This window comes from Myodes glareolus, chromosome 9 (genome assembly GCF_982192425.1).
Source record: "Myodes glareolus chromosome 9, mMyoGla1.1, whole genome shotgun sequence".
NCBI lineage: Eukaryota > Metazoa > Chordata > Mammalia > Rodentia > Cricetidae > Myodes > Myodes glareolus.
The window spans coordinates 44654211-44673455 of NC_142034.1; the positions used below are offsets into that span (position 1 = coordinate 44654211).

Genomic DNA, 19245 nt, shown 5'->3' on the forward strand with positions numbered 1-19245 from the left:
CTTCATTCTATTCTGAAAGGTGAGCTTTTCAGCTTGGTGTGTTGAGGTGGATAGGTAGAAATTTGTGTGTGGCTCATTACTGCTCTTTTGATGAAAGGTATCTTGTAGCTGGACATGGCGGTGTTTACCTATAATTTCAACACTTGGGAGGTGGAGGTAGCATGATTAGGAGTTCACATAGTGAGTTCAAGGTCAGCCTATGATATAAGGCCCTGTCTCAAAACAGAAACCAACCAACCAACCCTTTACCCCCAAGACCCCCAAACCAAAAACCTGTATTGGATTCCAAGATGAAAAAATAGATCTATAGCACATTCCTGTATTACATCATGAATGTCTCTCATATTATTGCTGTGTCTAATATTTATGAGCTATACTTTTGTTTTGTTTATTAAGATTTAAGGCTGGCTGTGGAGGTTCACAACTATAATCTCAGTACTTGGGAAGTTGAAACAAGAAGTTCTTGAGTTCAAGGTCAGCCTAAGTCACGAAGTCACGTAGCAAGAGCTAGTTAAAAGAAAGAAAGGAAGAAAAATATTTAAGAAGTCAAAGTAATAACTGACACCTCCAAAGGTTGAGCATGATGATTTATTTATTTGTTATTGTTATCATCACTATTGCTGTTGTTTTACAGTGCTGGAGGGCAAGCCCGGGGCCTTACACATGCTAGGCGAGCACTCTGCTGCAGCCCCTTATCAGGATTTATAGTCTATTTTAAAACTAATTTTTACAAATAAATTTAATTTATATGTGTGTGTGATGTGCTTCTGTTTGTGCACATGTGCTTTTGGGTGTGCATGCACATGTGTGTAGGCCACAAGATGACATCCAATGTCTTCCTTAACCTCTCTCCATCTTGTGTTTTGAGACAGGACCTCTCACTGGCCCAGTAGCTCTCCAACTGACTGAAGAGGCTAGCCAGTGAGCCCCCAGAATCCACCTCTCCCTCCAGCATGTGCTAGTGTTATCACTGCACCTAGCTTCTGTGTGAGTGCTGGGGAGTCAAACTCAGGTTCTCACGCTTGCATGGCAGGAACCTTACCAACCTTACCATCTCCCCAACTCCAAACTCATTTTAAAACTGGGCATGGTAGTGCCTAGTTGTCATCTCGCATTTCGGAGGTGAAGTCAGGAGGATTAGGAGTTCAAAGCCAACCTTAACTACAGAGATCAACATCAGCCTGAGCAAAATGAGACCCCACTTCAAAAACCAAACTGAGCCAAAATGAACAAAACAAAAGTAATCTTAATTCAAAATGTTTATCTTTGTTTTGCCTAAGAAGGAAATGTAGGTACTTGGCTGATTCACATGGTCAAAGAGTCAAGTCAGGGCTAAGGTTTGCTCTTGGGATTTGGAACAGGGCTAAAAGGTAGGGAGAGGTAAGATGAGGCCAAAGTCCTCAGAGACATGCAGAAGAAATTGTCCTGGGACTTCGAGGCTGCGTGGTTGAGGTAGGTGAAGGGTTACTGTAGTTGTAGAGAAGGATCAGGCAGCAATGAACTCAGACTTGTTTGATCTCTCCCTGTCCCCAGCACACGACTATGAGCATTGTTGGTCTTTGTTGTCTCAGTCCTAGTAACTATTACCTCCTGACATTTTGCTGTATTTCCATGCCTGCCTCTATCCATTTCTCTCCTGCCAATCACAAATTCTTTCTTGGACCTCTGTGGCTTTTCTTCTAGAGCTTTCCTTTATCTAGTCCTGGATGTGCCCTTTGAAATGCAGCATTGCCAAATGCCTTAGAGGTCTGCAGCCTTGCTTACTCTCCAGTGTCTCCAGCTTCCAGCTTTATTTCAGTAGTGACAACTTTATGTCCCTGTCACAGACTGATAGAAGACCTGAAGATAGATAAGAAATGGATGAGGGGAATGGGGAGAAGTATTTACAATTGACCAAGATCTAAGCATCACTTTTCATTCCCAAGGCCAACTTCCTGAACAACCCCAGACCCCAGGGGATGGAGATAGTTGGGGTCATGGTGAGTGAATGAGGGAGAAAAGTGAGGTAGGAAGCGACCTAGGCTGAGTCAGACACTGAAGTTTCCTAACCATCTCTATATCGCGTTCTTCACCACACAGACCAGGAAACCAAAGTTCAAAAGCATTCTTCCCCCAAGGTCACACAAGAAGAAACACAGCCAGAGCACGTGTTTCCAATCAATGCTGCGTGCTCACTGCTCACTGGGTGAATTTGTCAAGAGAAGGGAGAGAATTAGAGAACCTGATATCAGAGACAGTCTTCATGAGTGATCTCTGAGCACAACTTGGGAGGTAGAAGGATGATAGTCTGGACATATGGTATGACCTGGAAAGGGTTGGGGAGGCACGGTCCCAGGTGTTCCTACCAGGCCACCAAGCAAGGTTTTGAGCAAAAGTGCTAATGTTTCATGTACCTGGTAAAGAAAGCTGCTAGACTTCCAAGGGAAAGCACTTTCTGGATATCCTTTCCCTTAGTCCATTCTTCCAAAGCTTCGTTTCCCGACCGACTATTCCTTCCAACTGTGAACCTCAGTGGAAAGGAGAGAGGTATGATAGGAGCTGGCCAGTCCCAGCTCTGTCACCCACCAGCTGTATGAGTTTTCCAAAGGCTTCTGAATCAGCTTCTTTATTTGCAGAATGTCTGTATTGGTGATGTATCACATGGGGTAACTGGTGTTGATAACTCTCTTTGCTGTCCTTTAATCCTCCTGGTCCTGGCCCATCCTGTACAAAGAAGCTGCAGACAACTCATGAGGAGAGCCAGTTCTTAGAAGAGAGGGGAGATAGCTCGCACTTCCTGCACATTATATTCCTGCTTATGCATTCTGATGTCCTGCTTGCTTTTTTAGGCTCTAAGTGCTATCCTGCTGACTCACTTCCGACTTCTCCTCGTTCATCATGCTCAGCTCCTGAAAATGGAATAGGATGGGAAGGGCCGGAAATTATACTGTCTGGTGAGATGTTTAAGGGGACAGGCACCCTATGTGGCTAGAATGCCGGGGCTATGAGCTGAGCCAAGCCCACAGCCTATTTCTCATCTGACTTGTGATGCTTGACCTTGGATTGTAATACTAATAATAACCATCCCACTTACTGCCACTGATGAGGAGCCAACAAGCCCCAGGCTACATACTTTCTGTGGATTGCCTCTTTGATCACCACAGCTGAAGAAGAGAGGGATCCTCTCTGTTCAGACAAACACAGTCTCTCCAAGATAGGCTAAGGCACCTGCCAAGGTCGAGTAACTAGTCAGGGAGGGGCAGGGCAAAGTTTCAAAGCCAAGGTTTAGATCTCTGCTGTTTAATGAAGTAGCTGCTAGCCACAAGTGGCTAATGAACCCTCAGAAAATAACTAGTGTTTGAAAGAGGACTAGAATGAATGAAGGAATGGATCTTTTTTTTTTTTTTTTTTTTTTTTAAGAGATGGCGTTCCTCTTCAGCCTGGTTGTTCTGGGACTTGCTTTGTCATCCAAGCTAGCTTCTACCTATCTCAGCAATCTGAACACCTAGGTTTACAGGAATGTGTCACCTGAAACTGAGCTTTTAATTTAGCTGGGTGGCACTTTATGTGAGTGAAAATGCATACAGATTTCAAAGACCTTGTAGCATATGCATGTATGTCTCTGTCTCTTTTAAAATATTTATTACATATTAAAGTTACAGTATTTTTCATATATTGGGTTAAGTAAATCATATCCAGATAATTTTGTGTGTTCCTTTTATTTTTATATTTATTTATTTATTTATTTTTTGGGGCAGGTTCTTGTACTGGAGCTCAGGCTGGCCTTGACCTTGTTTGTGGCATTTCTCCTGACACAGCCTACAGAATGCCAGAATTAAGGGCATTAGTTGCCATGTCCAGCTTCAACAGGCATTTTAAATTATACTTAAAAATTAGAAATCAAAGCTATAATGATTTCTTGGGAGTATGTTGTTGTTTGTTGGTTTTTTTTGTTTTTGAGACAAGAGTTTCACCATGTCAGGGTGGTGGGGAACTCATAATCCCTCTGCCTCAGCTTCTTACTCAGTTGCTGGTACAACTGATGCCCACTTCCATGCATCCCCCATCAGAAGCTGTCTGCACTAATCTCTCTCAGGAGTCTACTCCCTTTGGGTAGCACCTGGAGTGTGCTCACTTTAGGTGGAAATTTTTGTTCAAAATAGATATACAGCTCTTTAATGAGTTACTGGCATTCCAGTGAAGTACCTTCAAAAGGCTAAAAGTCAATTTTGGGAAGACTAAGTCCCTTTCCTCTGGTCTAGTGACCTTCCAACCTCAGGACAGCATTACCCGGAGGACTGGTTAACCAGAGCCCAGTTCTTCCTTCCCATTCAAATTCTAACTCTGTAGATTTTGGACCGACTCAACAGACCTTGAGTGCCTAAGAAGCTTCTCAAAAACTAGACTAAAGGAGACTGTTGTGAGGCCAGAAAACTGCAGAGGTGTCCCAAGCATTGCTTGGGAGTGAGAGGAGACCGGAATTAATGAATATTGAACTTCATTCCTTGCTAAGCACTTTTCAGCACGTCACCTCACTTCATCCTCCCATCAACTTAATGAAGCACGTATCATTATTTCAGTGGAGGCGACTGAGAAAGGTTTGTTAAGTTGCCAGAAACACGGAGCCAGCAGATGACAGTCCTCGAGTTTGTCCCGACTCTCCCTGACCCGAGTAGCTCCTACAGCTCTCCAGTGTCTTTGCTTTTTTTCAGGCACTGTCCTATGAACAGGGTATCCGACATTAAGTGAGACAGACAAGCTCTCTGTTCTGGCCAAACTCAATAAGCAATTAGAATAGAGATCTCAGGACTTGAGGGAGGCAGTGCCATGAAGATCTATAATAGAGTCATAGTCTAGAGGAGGGGCAGTAAAGAGCGTTCCAAAAGAAAACGTGAAATTCCCGGAAGCCCGGAGGATGCACTCGAGGAGCAGAGCATGGTTGAGAGATCTTTAAAGCTGAAAATGAACCATGACATCTTAGAGACATCAAAGCATGTTAGGAAGTGAAGGAAATTTAGACTGTCTCAAGCAGAGAGGGTAGAAGTGAGAGGGAGGTCCCCTGGAGTAGACAGGAAGCAACCCGTGCCAGGCTATTTATGCTTATTGACTTTATTCAAGGCTAGAGGCATGGTCAGACTTGTACACTGTTCTCCGCTAACCACAGGGAACGATTCCAAGAAACCTAAGTGAGAGCCTGAAACCGTGACTAGAACCAAACCCTACAGACATTCTTTTTTTCCCCTGTACATACATGCCTTTGATAATGTTTCATTTATAAATTAGGTGCAATAAGATGAAATAGCAATAATTATGAACTAGAACAGTTGAACAGCCATTAGCTTTAATTCTTGGGATCAGAAGTGTTTCAGATTTGGGATTTTTGTTTTTAGGATTTTGATACCTTTATATATATAATAATATCTTGGGGCTGGAATCCAACTCTAAACTCAATATTCATTTATATTTCATATAAACCTTAAATGTATAGCCTGAAGGCAACTTCAAGGATTAAGGTAATAATATTTCAGTGTACCCGCATTTTGATGGCTGTGATCTGTCACAGGACATCAGGAAAGGGATTTTTCTTTTTCTTTTCTCTTTTTTTTTTTTTTTTTTTTTTTTTGGTTTTTGAGACAGTAGCTTTGGAGCCTGTCTTGGAGCTAGCTCTTGTAGACCAGGCTGGACTCGAACTCACAAAGATCCGCCTGCCTCTGTCTCCTGAGTGCTGGGATTAAAGGCATGCACCACCACTGCCTGGCCTGGGATTTTTCACTTGTGGTATCACACACACCCTTGAAAAGTTTTAGATTAGGGATATTTCCAGTTCTGGATTTTCAGATTAAAGGGTGCTCAGGTTGTATTCTGTGTTCTGTAACACCTGTGATGTGAACGTGGCCCCACTTTCAAAAACCTGTTCTCCCAATGTTTCTTGGAATGAGCTGAGGTAATACAATGTCTGTGTGATAGAGGAAGTGAGGAGAAGTGAAAGAGTAGACCGCCTCATGGTGCTGCTTCTACATAAACCCTGCAATATGTGGGAAACGATCTGATGCCTGAAGGGCTAAGTCATGATTTCATTCCACTGCTCAGAATGGTCTGCCTTTCAAAACGTGTTTATTTCTGGAATCTTCTATTTAATTACAGTTGATTATGGATAACTGAAATCATAGAAACCGAAACCTCAGATAAAAGTAGACTACTGAATTTTTTCCCTTATTTATGTACTTGTTTGTAAATGGTTTGTTTTTCAAGAGAAACTATTACTTATCACGCGTATTGATATTTGTGTGTTTGCTTGTTTTTTGAGACAGTGTCTTACTATGTAGCCCTTGCTGTCCTGGAACTCTCTTTGTAGACCAGGCTGGCCTTGAACTCACAGAGATTCATCTGCCTCTGCCTCCCAGGTGCTGGAATTAAAGGCATGTGCTGTTATGCCTGGCTACATATTTATGTTTAATAGTTCAGGAATACAGATCAGTAACATACTTCTATCTAACTCAACCCAAAGCAATTCCTTACATTTCAAAATCACATTGACTCTGAAATATATCATCTTTCATGTCCCCGGAATCTTTCACAAATCATGATTTCTCTTGGAAACCCCATTCCTTTTTCCTTGGTTTAATGAGCAAACTTATGGGCAGCAGTTGTACAGATAACGGGAGCTGAAAAGTTTACTGTGTCCTCAACAACCATTGGTTTAAAGGAGAGCTGCTGGCAGAGGGAGAAGCATTAAATATGCTACCATGTTAAAAGTTCGGTGGTACCATGGTGAATGAGAAGTGGGAATGGAGAGATGTTCAGAGTGTTTAAGACTACTTTCTTGATAGGAAGGGGAGGAGTGGATAGGCAAAGAGGAGTAAAAGACAGCCACCAGGTTTTTGGTACACAGTTTTACTCAGAATAATGGTTGTTAGTCTAATATTTAAGAGTAATTACAGTCTAAGTGAAATAATACCAAAGAATGATGATCTAGTAAAATGTCAATAACTGGAACTTACTTGGCCAGAAAACTTTGGGAGAATCTTACTGCTTGGGACTTTAACTGTTTTTTTTTTTCTTCTGAGTTTTAATTTGTATAAATTTTGCAGTCTGTTGTGAGGGTATATTGAAAAAAAAAAGCCTTTTTTTGGTCAAAATCAAGGTTAATCGACGCATCTACTGAGTTTCTTCTTATTAAGTAAATTGAACCTTGAGTTTCTGAATCTCAATATGCTTTTTTGCTCCTTCTATTTATCCCATATCTTATGCCTTAGAGTTGTAGATGGCTCCTATCAATGGACCAGTGATGATTTGGACTCCGCCTTCTTCTTCTAAGTCCCGCCTACACCAAACCACACCCCTTTCCATTGACCCCGCCTCCTGAAGATGTCGTCTACGATTTGACAGCAAATTCTCCACAATCCTGCCCAATAGGACATGTGAAAGGCGGGACCTATGTCAATCTTTATTTCTTATTTGTCCAGTTATATGTCTGTCTGTACTCAGTTTCATCCCACTTGGTCTTCAACCCAAGGATTGGTTTCTCTGTTCTTTGTTCCTGGCTTATGATTGGTTTTTTTCATTCCGCCCCTCTCTTCTAAGATCTTGCAGGCGGGATTAGCACGCAGCTTCCTGCTCTTGCCAAAAAAATAAAAGAAGAAAAAGAAAAGAGGAGAGCGGCGAAAGAAAAAAAAAAAAGTCACGGAGAGCTTTGGTTTTTAATTGGCTTTCAGCCTTGTCGATCAGGTCGAGATTTGCCTTTTGGTTGGTCTGCCTGTCTGCCCATCCCGAATCGGGGGTGGGATTTCCCCAGGAGACCCACACCTGGTTACCACTGGTCGGACAGTGCGCCTGTCTGAAGCTTCCGGCCAGGGATTGGAGGCGGTCGCGGACAGGTGGGCGTGGATTGGCTAGGGGAGCCGGTCAATGTGAGGCGGGGGCGGGGCCTCGGCTGCTGGTTGCGCGTGTCCGCCGCTGGCTCCGCTCTATCCGGCTTTGCTAGGGGAGGTGAGTCCGGCCGCGGCGGCACTGGCGGCTGAGAAGGCGGCGGCTGAAGAGAAAGCGGCCACGGCGGCTGTGGAGAAAGCGACCGTGGGCACGGAAGCCGGGTGGGGGGGAGGGGGGGAGACGGAGCAGCCTTGAGCCCTGCAGGGGCCGTCGCGCGGGGGACCCACCCGCTCTCCCCCCCAACCCTCCTCAGCACAAGCAGCCGGCGGCGGCGGGGGCAGGAGTCAGCCCGCTTCCGACCGTCCCCCGCCCGCTTCCCGGGGCTCCTATTCTTTGGCCCCGGGACCCTCACCTCCTCCCGGGGCGGTTCCCTGTGTCTGGGCGTCCGAGTGCTGCCCACCGCTCTTTCATTCCCTCCCTGCACCTCCTTCCCTTCACTTTTGCCGGCGTTCTCTCTCTCCTCTTCTGTCCTGGCTATCGCCTCCTCGCCTCACTCTCTTCTTCCAACCTCCTTCCCTGGCTCATTCTGCCCAGTAAAGTTTGGTCCTCCCCCCCCCCCCACCCCCAGACAGGTCAACCAGACTAGGAGTAGGGGGAGATGTAGGAGGGCCTGAGAATTCGAGGGGGGGGAAACTGGAAGCTGGTTTCCCTGACAATTTCCCCTCATCTTTTTGATTTATTAGAGTGGTTGGAATTTTTTTTTTTAATTGTGTTTTTGAGGAGGTGGGAGGTGTTTAGAAAAGGATGTGGGAATGGAAGGGGTAGATGAGTCAACCCTCTTACAAGATTCCAAGGGTGGTGTGTTACCAGATCCTTTTCGTGTGTGGAGTTCAGGGGTTCGGGAGGTTTGGCCTTTATTCCCACATTCAAAGTTGGAACCTCCCCCCCATTAAGAATGGAGTTTTAGTATCCACTTGTGGCAGGAATCCTGGGGGGAAGGGGCCCTTTTTCCTTTTTCTTTTCCTTTTTCCCCCCTTATTTTATGTTTTTAACTTTTATTTTGTCAACCCACACCCTTCCACACACTCTTACCCAAAAGATCCAACACCCAAGATCCTCTAACTTCTCTGGATTGACTGATGAAGACATAAAGCCAGTTACGCTCTATGTTTTTTGAGGTGGAGTGAGTGCTTTTCTTCATTTTTTTTTAAATGGCCAAATGACAGCTTGACCCAGTTTGCTTTCCAATCAAAGGGCATTATTTTTTGAATGTCTCTTTGTGGCGCAAGAGCCAACGCAAAAATGATGGCGGCTTACAATGGCGGCACATCTGCAGCAGCAGCAGGTCACCACCACCACCATCACCACCATCTTCCACACCTTCCTCCTCCTCACCTTCACCACCACCACCACCCTCAGCACCACCTTCATCCGGGCTCGGCTGCTGCTGTCCACCCCGTGCAGCAGCACACGTCGTCGGCAGCTGCGGCCGCTGCAGCAGCAGCCGCAGCCGCAGCCATGTTAAACCCTGGGCAACAACAGCCATATTTCCCATCACCGGCACCGGGTCAGGCTCCTGGACCAGCTGCGGCAGCCCCCGCTCAGGTCCAGGCTGCTGCAGCTGCAACCGTGAAGGCGCACCATCATCAACACTCGCATCATCAACAGCAGCTGGACATTGAGCCGGATAGACCTATTGGATATGGAGCCTTTGGTGTTGTCTGGTGAGTATCAAAACCACGGCTCCACATGGTCTTCACTGGGCAGTCCACGGTTCCTGATTTACTTCCTCTTGACCAAAGGAGAGCAAGCTGCTCAACTCCACTTGAGGAGCCACCCTCGTTGGTGATGAGGCCTGGTGTATTGGCTCTCTGGGCCTGCACTGTTTTGAGACATGACAAGTGGTAGTGGAGCCTTGTCTCCTGAGTGACATACGTTTGCAGATTGTTGGTTAACCGTGCCTGTGAAGGACCTCAGTGAGTGTAAGATACTCCTCCAAAGTAGTGTAAGTGAGTGTGCTACATACTCCGACAAAGACCGTGGTCATCTCTCACGTGTGGTAGTTTTGATTGGCCGCTCAGTTACGGAAGGTGTCAACAACTGACTCCCCCAACTTGGTTTCTTTATGGTAGTCCCCAGCAGAATATTCTTAGTATCATCAACTTTCTGGCCCACTATGACTTTTCATACCTTACTTTGTGATCTCGGTCTTTTGAAGAAAGGTAGGTTTCATTGTTGAACCAGTTTTTTTTTTTTTTTAAAAAATCATCACTTGAGTGGCTTATTTTAAACCATGAAGCTAAAGTTGGGAAGTATGTAGCTTAACCTTCTGATAAGAATGCATTAAATATAGCATCGCACACGAGCAGCACAAATGAGGTTAGTAGACTGGAGCTATGCCGTGGCCCACATTTGTGGTGATGTGGTGTCACCGACTGTTAGGGTGCTTTTAGTCCTTGGTCAGTTGTTCTGGTAGCAACTTTTGCTAGTAGTCAGGTGTGCTTGAAAGTCTGAAGATTTCTTAGATGCAACCTCTTTGCATATTTGCTCTTCCTAGGAAGATTGGTGAAGCACAGACCGAACTGAGGATTTCTTCAGGATTAAGAATTTCAGTGTAGAGAGATGATTTCTTATTTTCAGTGCTTGCAAACGCAGATTCTTAATGTCCAGTAAAGTCCCTGTCACGAAAAAAGGAACTCCTTGAAACTAGTCTGTAAATAATTTCTTTTCGTCTTTGTTTCTAAGGCTGAAGTTCAGCTTGGTGTCATTTGCATAGCAGCTAGTTATCTTCATGTTTCAGAATTTATAGTCTTGGCACCTAAGTGAGCTGATTCTTGATTCTTCTTTTAAAATGAAGAAAACAGAGCCCAGTTTTTCCTCAGCTAGCCTGCAAGGAGGTTATTGCTGCTTTCTTGCTTCTCCGGGGACTGTGGGATTCCTAGTGGGAAAGAGTGTAGGCCATAATGGTTCCTTTTCAGTCACCCTGTTCAGGGACCTGCTTGTTCCTGCTTTCCTCTTTCTCTTCCACAGCACCCTCCCCGGAGACTTCACTATGAACTTCCATTCCTTGCCTAACCCTTGAGGTTTTCCAAACTCTGGGGGATGGGAGGAGAGCAGGAGAAAATTGGTTCCTCGCTTTGACTCTTGCCATTTTACAAACTTTGAGTATCTGGATTTTCTAGATGTGGTTGTGTCAGTGCTGAAAACCAGGAATACAGCAAGGGAAATGGTTTTTAGTATTTACTCACTACCTTTCTGTCAAGGCGAGGTGACTTGTAGAAGTTTTAACTTCAGATTTGTGGCAAGAATAAAGAAGACTGAAAGGGAGTGCTCTAGCTTCTCATCTGGCAAACGTTGTGCTAGTGGGTGTTAGCAGTCGCTCCTATCTGCAAGTGCTCGGCAGGAATCCATCCTGGAGATTCATAGGCTAGCCCTTGCACCATGAACTTGACATACACCTCTGACACCATCCTCTGTGGTTTGTGGTTTGCCTTCCCTTACTGAATACAGTGTAAGTTCCTTGAGAATAAGAGCTATATAGCAAAGTACTTTTTTTGTAACTTTTGGATACAAAGTCTCAATACTGGATACAAAGTCTCAATACTGGATACAAAGTCTCAATACTGGATACAAAGTCTCAATACTGGATACAAAGTCTCAATACTGGCCTACAGCTCAACTACATACAGTGCTGGGCCTCAAGTTTGGTGTGATCCCGCTATCTCTGAGTGCTGGAATTGCAGAAGTACCAGACTATGTTTAGTCTAGAACAGTGAGTCTCAACCTCCCTAAAGCTGTGACCCTTAATACAGTTCCTCATGTTGTGGTGACCCCAACCGTAAAATTAAGTTTTGTTGCTACCTCCTAACTGTGCTTAGCTGCTGTGTAAATGCCTGGTTTCCATTGGTCTCGGGCGACCTCTGTGAAAACATCCTTCCATCTGCAAAGGGTTTGCAACCCATGTGTTGAGAACCCCGGTCTAGAAGTCATTTTTTTTCTCTCTAGCGCCTAGAATGGTGCTATAGCATCTTACCCGCTTTTTTGACTTACTGACTTCTTTGTTGGTTGATTGATTGATCTACTGACTTCTTTGTTTTGGCGTAAACAATAGGCATTTATTTCTCTCAGTTCTGGAGGCTGGAAATCAAGATCTAGGTGACAGCGGGTTGGGGTCGTTCTGAGGCTTCTCTCCTTGGTTTGTCAGTGGCTGCCATCTTGCTGTGTCCTCGAATGGTTTGTTTTTTTTTGTTTTGTTTTTTTTTCTTAAATCCAAATTTTTTTCTTTTTGATCTGTCTTATTTCACAATCAGGTTTTGCTAGTTCTTGCAGGGATGTTTTTATTAGTTCTTTTAGGTGAAATACAATTTAGTTTGAAAAAGGGAAAGAGTACCAGGTGTGTGTTTTTAGTATGCAAATGCTTTTCTATTTTTATATTTACATATTGATGACTTACTGTCTGAATTGCTTACTTGGAATTTAACTGCAGTGTGACCTAAGATCGCTAAAACTAGAGATTGGATAACCAAAGCAGCGTAAATTGCCAGTAGTGAACTGAGATTGGTGAGGATTTTCACCATTTACCCTACTAAAACAGGCTTTTTCATTTTGATTTAAAAAGTTCTTTTTGCACCTGAAACAATTATTTCCTAAAATAATTAAACAGAAGATAAAAATATCCTTCTAGTAATACATCATTTAAGCCAATACTCTATATGTAATTATCTGGGCATGATAAGATTCACTTAGATTCAAACAGTTATTTTTTGAATACTTTCCTGGCATAGTTTATGACAGGGAATTATATCTGCCCCCATTTCTTTTTATGGACATGCACCTTGGGGTACTAGCTAATAGCCAAAAGGTGGATATAAGTGTTTTATACTAGTTTTCAGTGCAGCCAGGGAGCAATAGTCATAGAAATGATGCAGTATTTTACCATTCAGATTTATTACTGAACAATTTAGTGTTCCTGAATTGATTTATGTTTCTTCTGAATTTTACTAGTAGAATAACATATCAGTCTTGGACAGTTGTGTAAAAATAGTGAGTTACCCATTAGCTTGCTGGTAAAGATGGTGCTTTGACAGTTCAATTAAGGTTTCATTAACAACTGTCTGCTGTGTTTTATCTCAGAGTAAAGGTTCCAGCTTACCTGGTAATGTGATCAGGGGTAGCCAATGATAGATGTTGCTCATTGGCTCTTAAAACAGCATATATAATTCGACCTGCATTATCAAATGTCAGGACTTCTGTGTGCTCATACGGACGTTTTCATAATACAGAAACAAAACACACTAACTTTTGTCATTTGGTAAAGATAATATAAATGTATCCCTTTGTCTGTAGTTCACCTTTGCTAGAGAAAAATACCATGCTTTAAAAAATGTGACAACTTTGGGACAAAGTGCTTTTTAGGGTCTTATAAAGTGTATAGTTTAAAGAATTGGAGTAAGCTGACCACATGAGAGCAGTTTGAGGGCTGCTAAGCCCAGGCGGTTTTGACACTGTCAACATAAAATATGGATTGGATTAATGCTACATGCTTCCTTGATAAAAGTGAGTCCAAGAAAAGCCTCTACTTTATAAAATTAATGTTTTAGCTTTTGACTTGTCTGATTAATTAAAAGATCAAAGATCCTTGGATTCACCCAGTCTGTTGTCTTTGTACTTCAAATATAGTTGGGAAGCTTTGAATGTTTTTATTTTAATACCTTTAGCAAGTTACTTTTATCTGTATTTCAAAACTTCACCATCACTGTGGTGACACTTAGTGACTTATCGCTAAGCTTTGTGATCTTGATAATTTACTATTTCGGTCCCTCATAGTACTTATGTTAGAATTGGTGGTGGAGTTACATCACGAGATCCTTATAGACTAATATATCTAGTATACTGTAAATCCTTAGTGTATGCTATTGTAGTTATTGCTGGTTAAAAAAAAGGGACAAGATGCCTTTGTTAATGTTCTGAAAGAGTCTTCCTAGGTTGTCAGATTTTCCATGTGATATCAACCTGGAAATTATTTTAGAAGGCATGACTTTAAACTACCATACAGTGTCCCCCTCAGTCATACTCATGCCAAGGAGATAAAGAAGGTTGAATTCAGAGCCAAGGAGAAAATGCTCTTGTGCTCTCTCAATCAGATAACAGAACAGGTAGTATGGGTAGTTTAGCAAGTGTTCTAGTCATCTTCTGAGCCCCTGTAGAAACGACTGTGGATTTACATACTGAGGAGTAACAAGTGAAGGATGTCATCACTGTCCAAATTGCTTTAGCGGAAATTCACTAGTGTTTAGATGAAAAGTAAATTTCCTGTGAGGTGGGGAGATGTGTGTGATTAAATGAAAAATTATTCAGTGTAAACTTTCATGCATGGCAGAGATTTCTAACTTGTTCATCTTGTGAAAATTAGAGGTGTGTTTTCTGTGGTCCTATTACTCTGTACATAAGAAATTAGATGTTGGAAAAATTGGGGAATGCTTTTGTGATGTTTGGGGGAAATTCTTGATTTAGTTACTTCAGAATAGTACACTAAAAGTGTATTTTGCTACTGTTTTCCAAGTTAAGAATCTGTAGTGTTGAGAAGTTTCTCTTCTATCAGCTGAGATTAACAGGCACTGTGGTTGCAGGAGGGGCGGGGGGGGGTCTGCTTTGTACAGAGAGCTTTAAAGAAGCAGAGCCTGCGCCATAAAAAGGAAATGGTTGCTCTTGTAGACATAACAGAGCATCCGTCTGAAACTAGCAGTGTGGAAATCTATATTGTTAATTCAACTACAAATAAACATAGCTTTAGAAACTCCAGGATCTTGATCATAAACAAAGAAGAGTCAGAGGATAAAAGTTACACAGTACCATATTACTGTATCTGTTTCTTGGTGATTGAGAGCCTGTAGTCTGTAACATTCAAAATGATTTTAGAGTTCAATTCTGGAGATTTGTCCATACTGTGTTTAAAAAAACCCTGCAGTATAACAAAGAGCAAAGTTGTTTTATTATTGGAAATTAATTTCATGATATACTACTAAATATCAACTTAGAAAAACATAATTTTTTTTCCTGGTTTTATTCAAGATAGGGTTTCTCTGTGTAGCCCTGGGTGCCCTGGAACTTACTTTGTAGACCAGGCTGACCTTGAACTCACAGAGATCTTTCTGCCTCTACCTCTCAAGTGCTGGGATTAAAGGTGTGTAACACCATCACTGTCTGGCAAAAAGACTCTTCATTTTCTTTGAAAATAAGAAGTACATTTCAAAAACTACCTTTCAGACCAGCTAAAACAACAATATCTCTAAGTTAGATGACTTCTTGGGCACCAGTTTGGGGGCTGATACAGTCCTCCTTTCCATTTGCTGTGCATTAATATGTGTGAATATAGATTTTTTTTCTTGCAAAGCATGACATCTGAAGATTAAAATTATTCTTTGATGTAAAATGACCTCTGCTAGCCTACTGGTATGTTTTCTTTTATAACTTGAACTTTTCCAAGTTTTTATTGACTTCTGTGGTATAATCGAGTGGCGGCCGTTTTATTGTTTTAAATCTTTTTTTTATTTTAAATCAGGCTTATAGCTGGGTGATGGTGGCTCATGCCTTTATTCCCTATTTCCAGGAGGCAGGGACAGGTAGATCTCTGTGTTCAAGGCCAGCCTGATCTACAGAGTGAGTTCCAGTATAGCCAAGGTTGTACAGAGAAACCCTATCTTGAAAAACCAAAATCAGGTTTATTGATGTATTAGCGTTTCAAGGATCAACTTCATATCGTGTATGTTGCCTTAATATGCTGATTTACTTTATTTGATGGAAATTGTCAAGGTTAAAGCAATTTCTTCCATTTGTCTCCTAACCAGTAAGTGGAATGAGTTTTAGTTACGATTCCCTGTGTGTCCATACTACTTCAGTGAATTATTTGTTAACTGGGCCATCTAATGCACATCAACAATGATTTCCTAACCAAAAGAGCTTGTCACTGTGATCCTGTTGTTGCTGGGGATAACGTAGGGAGTGCCTGAGGCATCCGTGACAATGTACTCAGTCAGTATGTGAGAAGTCATGATAGATTTCATTGTGAGTTCAGAGGCGCCTGGGCAAGAAATATCAGCAGAATTCTAGCACTCTGAAGCTCTAGAAAGATGACTTCTAAGGACCAACTGTGCTGAGAGTGAGCTTGAGCAGTTCATTGTAATGGTGTGAGCGGGAGTAGTGTGTGCAGGGATGTCTGATATGGGTAGTAGTGATGTTTTCTTACACCTAGGTTCGCGTCTGTATTTTGAATTAGTTTAGCTAAATCTACTGTCAGACAGTGAAAGTTTTTGGTACTTGGAACTCAGTAGTCCATATTTTTTTTTTGTTAGCTTGCTATGAACTGGCACTATCAGGAGACAGTAAAATAAGGATGTTTAGTTCTGCGGCTGACTTTGGAAGCCTCTTTCGAGCTGCTTCTGTCATTTCTGTCTGTGGTGTGTTGTCCTGAGCTACAGGGAATTAGCTTGTCTTCTAAAGGTCCTGATCTTATCTTGAGGGAGTTTGTAGTAGCTAAGTAATTTGAAAAATGTGTTCTTACTCTCAGGTAGTTCATAAAACCTTAGTAAAAACTGAAACAAGTTAGGAAGATGAGCATAATGTCTCAATCTCTAGTCTGTAACCCCAGCACTCAGAAGACTGAGGCAGAAGGAATGCTGTAAGTTCAAGGCCAGTCTGGACCACATAACGAGTTCCAGGCTACCCTGGGCTCAGAAGGATTCCTTATCTAAAAAACAAAACTAAAATTCAACAAAACAAAACTGAAACAACAATCTTAATGCAGTATTTTCACTTCTCATAATACTAGTGTATTGTGTGTGTCCTAGTCACTGTGTTTGGGAGAGCAAGTTGTAAATGGGTAGTTATAATTTAGTGCCATGAATGCAGCAAGCTAGGTGGACCCTGGATATTATTGAGAGCTTAGAGAAGGGATTCTTGTGGAAGGTAAGCTATTCATGCAAGAAAGCCTGCTTATTGGCAAATAGGCAGTTTCTTTATGTAAATTTGTGTTGTGTTTTTATGATAGTAGGTGGTTGCAGAAAATGTTGCACATTGGGTGGTAGGAGATGCAAGCTAGAGCCAAAAAAGGTTGGACTGTCACGCTGAGGTGGAGGTTATTGACGTGGTAGGGTGATAGGGCAAGAATCTTCATCTTTTCATGAAGAAGGTACCATATATACTTACACGGTATCTATAGTATTATAATCACACAAGGGAAATAATTAGATGAACTTTCAAAAATTTTTATTTTTGTGCTGCTGCTGCTGCTGTGTGTGTGTGCTTGCATGTGTGCCAGATGTTGATGCTGGGTGTCTTGTATCTTTTTTGAGACAGGGTCTCTTACTGAGCAGCAGGCCCTAAGATCCTGTTTCTGCTTCCACAGCGTTGGGATTACAGGTCCATGCTCCCACCCTGATTAAAATGAGTTCTGGGGATTTAAACTCGGGTCCTCATGCTTGCATGACAAATACTTTACCAACCGAAAAGCCCCTCCCTCTCCAGTTTTTAAAATGAATTTCTTGTGGGGGGAGTGAGAACGGAAAAAAAAGACTGAAACCCTGTAAATGACAGCTCTTGAAAGTTTTTAAGTAAGAGAATGATGGATTAGATTTAATTCTTTGAACGTTTAAATTAAACGGTAGAGTTGCTAGGGACTGCCTGAGCCTTGGGGGATGTTCTGCTGTGCTGGAAGAGGTTGCTGGAGGCCAGACTAAAGTTCAGTCAGATAGGAAATGCATTCCCCATGGGTGACAGCCCTGTGTGGTAAGAGGCTGTTAGAATAGGGGTGAAAGTTGGTTCACATTAAAAGTCCAGGAAAATTAGCATGGAAAAAAGGCCACTGCATTTATTAAGAGATCATTGACGGCTTTTGAAAGAATGATTGTATCTGGTTTCTCCCTCGAAGTGTGTGTGTGTGTGTGTGTGTGTGTGTGTGTGTGTGTGAGAGAGAGAGAGAGAGAGAGAGAGAGAGAGAGAGAGAGAAGCAGAGAGAGAGCGAGATTGAGGGATTTTTTTTTTTTTTTTTTTTTTTGGTGGGTGCTGGGAGTTGAATCCAGGTCCTCTGGAAGAGCAGTCAGTGAGGTCTCGTAAGCACTGAGCCATCTCTCCAGCCCCAGATTTTAAATGTTCTAAGTATCAGCCACACTATGTTACTAACATTTTTTAGATCCTAAGTTTGTGTTTGTAGTTTAATAAACCAGAAAACTTGATGTTTATTGTGTACAGATACTGTTTTCTTTGGAAGAAGTTTATTTGTTGATGCTAATTACATAATAGAATACTAAACTAAGCTTGCCAGAAGACAAGATAGAGTCTCATTCTGACTTTGCTATCAACAATCCTGTGACTCTACTAAAGTTATTAAAAGTTTCTGAACCTTGGTTTTCTTGTGTATAAAAATCCTGTTTCCTAAGAGTCTTATAAAATGGCATTGATATTTGAAAAGCATAATGACATTATTTGTGGGTAAGTAAAACCTGCTAGTGACCACACAACAATTTTCTTCAGGGCAGGTAACTATGGAAATGTTTAAAGGTAACTGTTTCAAGGGTATAAAGGAAGAGTGAAGGCCTAGGATGAAGCTCAGTTGGTCAAGTCTTTGCCTAGCATGCACAGAGCCACATAAAGGCAGACAGTGTGATAAACTTGTGTATTTTCAGCATTTGGGAGGTAGAAACAGGAGGATTATCCTCAAATATATACATAGTTGGAGGTTGGAGACCAGCATGAGGTACGTGAGTACGTAAGACACTGTCTAGAGTGTGTGTGTGTGTGTGTGTGTGTGTGTGTGTGTGTGTAAGATAAATGTCACCTTGTCCAACTTTGAGGTCAGATTTTAAAACAAGTTGTAAAAAATTTTGAATATTTGCCTTCATGTATGTATGTATGTATGTGTGTGTGTGCCTGGTCTGGAGAAGCAAGAAGTGGGTCAGATTCCCTGTAATTGGAATTAAACATAGTTGTGATGGGTGCTGGGAACTAAACCTGGGTCCTCTGTAAGTACAACAAGTGCTCTTTCTTTTTGTTTTTCCAGACAGGGTTTCTCTGTGTAGCCCTGGCTGTCCTGGAACTCACGCTGTAAACCAGGCTAGTCTTGAACTCACAGAGATCCGCCTATCTGTGCCTCCTAAATGCTAGGTTTAAAGGCGTGCACCACCACCACTACTACCTGGCTGCAAAAGGTCCTCTTAACTGCTGAGCAATTGAGACCAGATGTCAAATATTCAGTTGTTCTTGCCCTCCTATTACTGATTGATGAGAATTGTACATGTTCAGTAGCAGAGAAAAGCCTGCCTGTTTGGGCAGTTAGAAGCTATGGTAGTGAAACAGGATTTTAGATTTTAGATTTCCTCTTTTGGGACCAGTGAGATAGCTCAG

At 42.3% G+C, this 19245-nt stretch overlaps 1 protein-coding gene across 1 annotated transcript in view; it reads left to right on the forward strand.

Annotated features, from left to right (window-relative positions):
- The first annotated feature begins 7949 nt into the window (after positions 1–7949).
- Positions 7950–19245, forward strand: part of Nlk (nemo like kinase) — a 128335-nt gene continuing 117039 nt past the window's right edge. Inside the window, exon 1 of the mRNA XM_085695453.2 lies at positions 7950–9572. Within this exon, the coding sequence (XP_085551579.1) occupies positions 9118–9572 (455 nt within the window). The 5' untranslated portion in view covers positions 7950–9117. The remainder of the gene's footprint in view (positions 9573–19245) is intronic.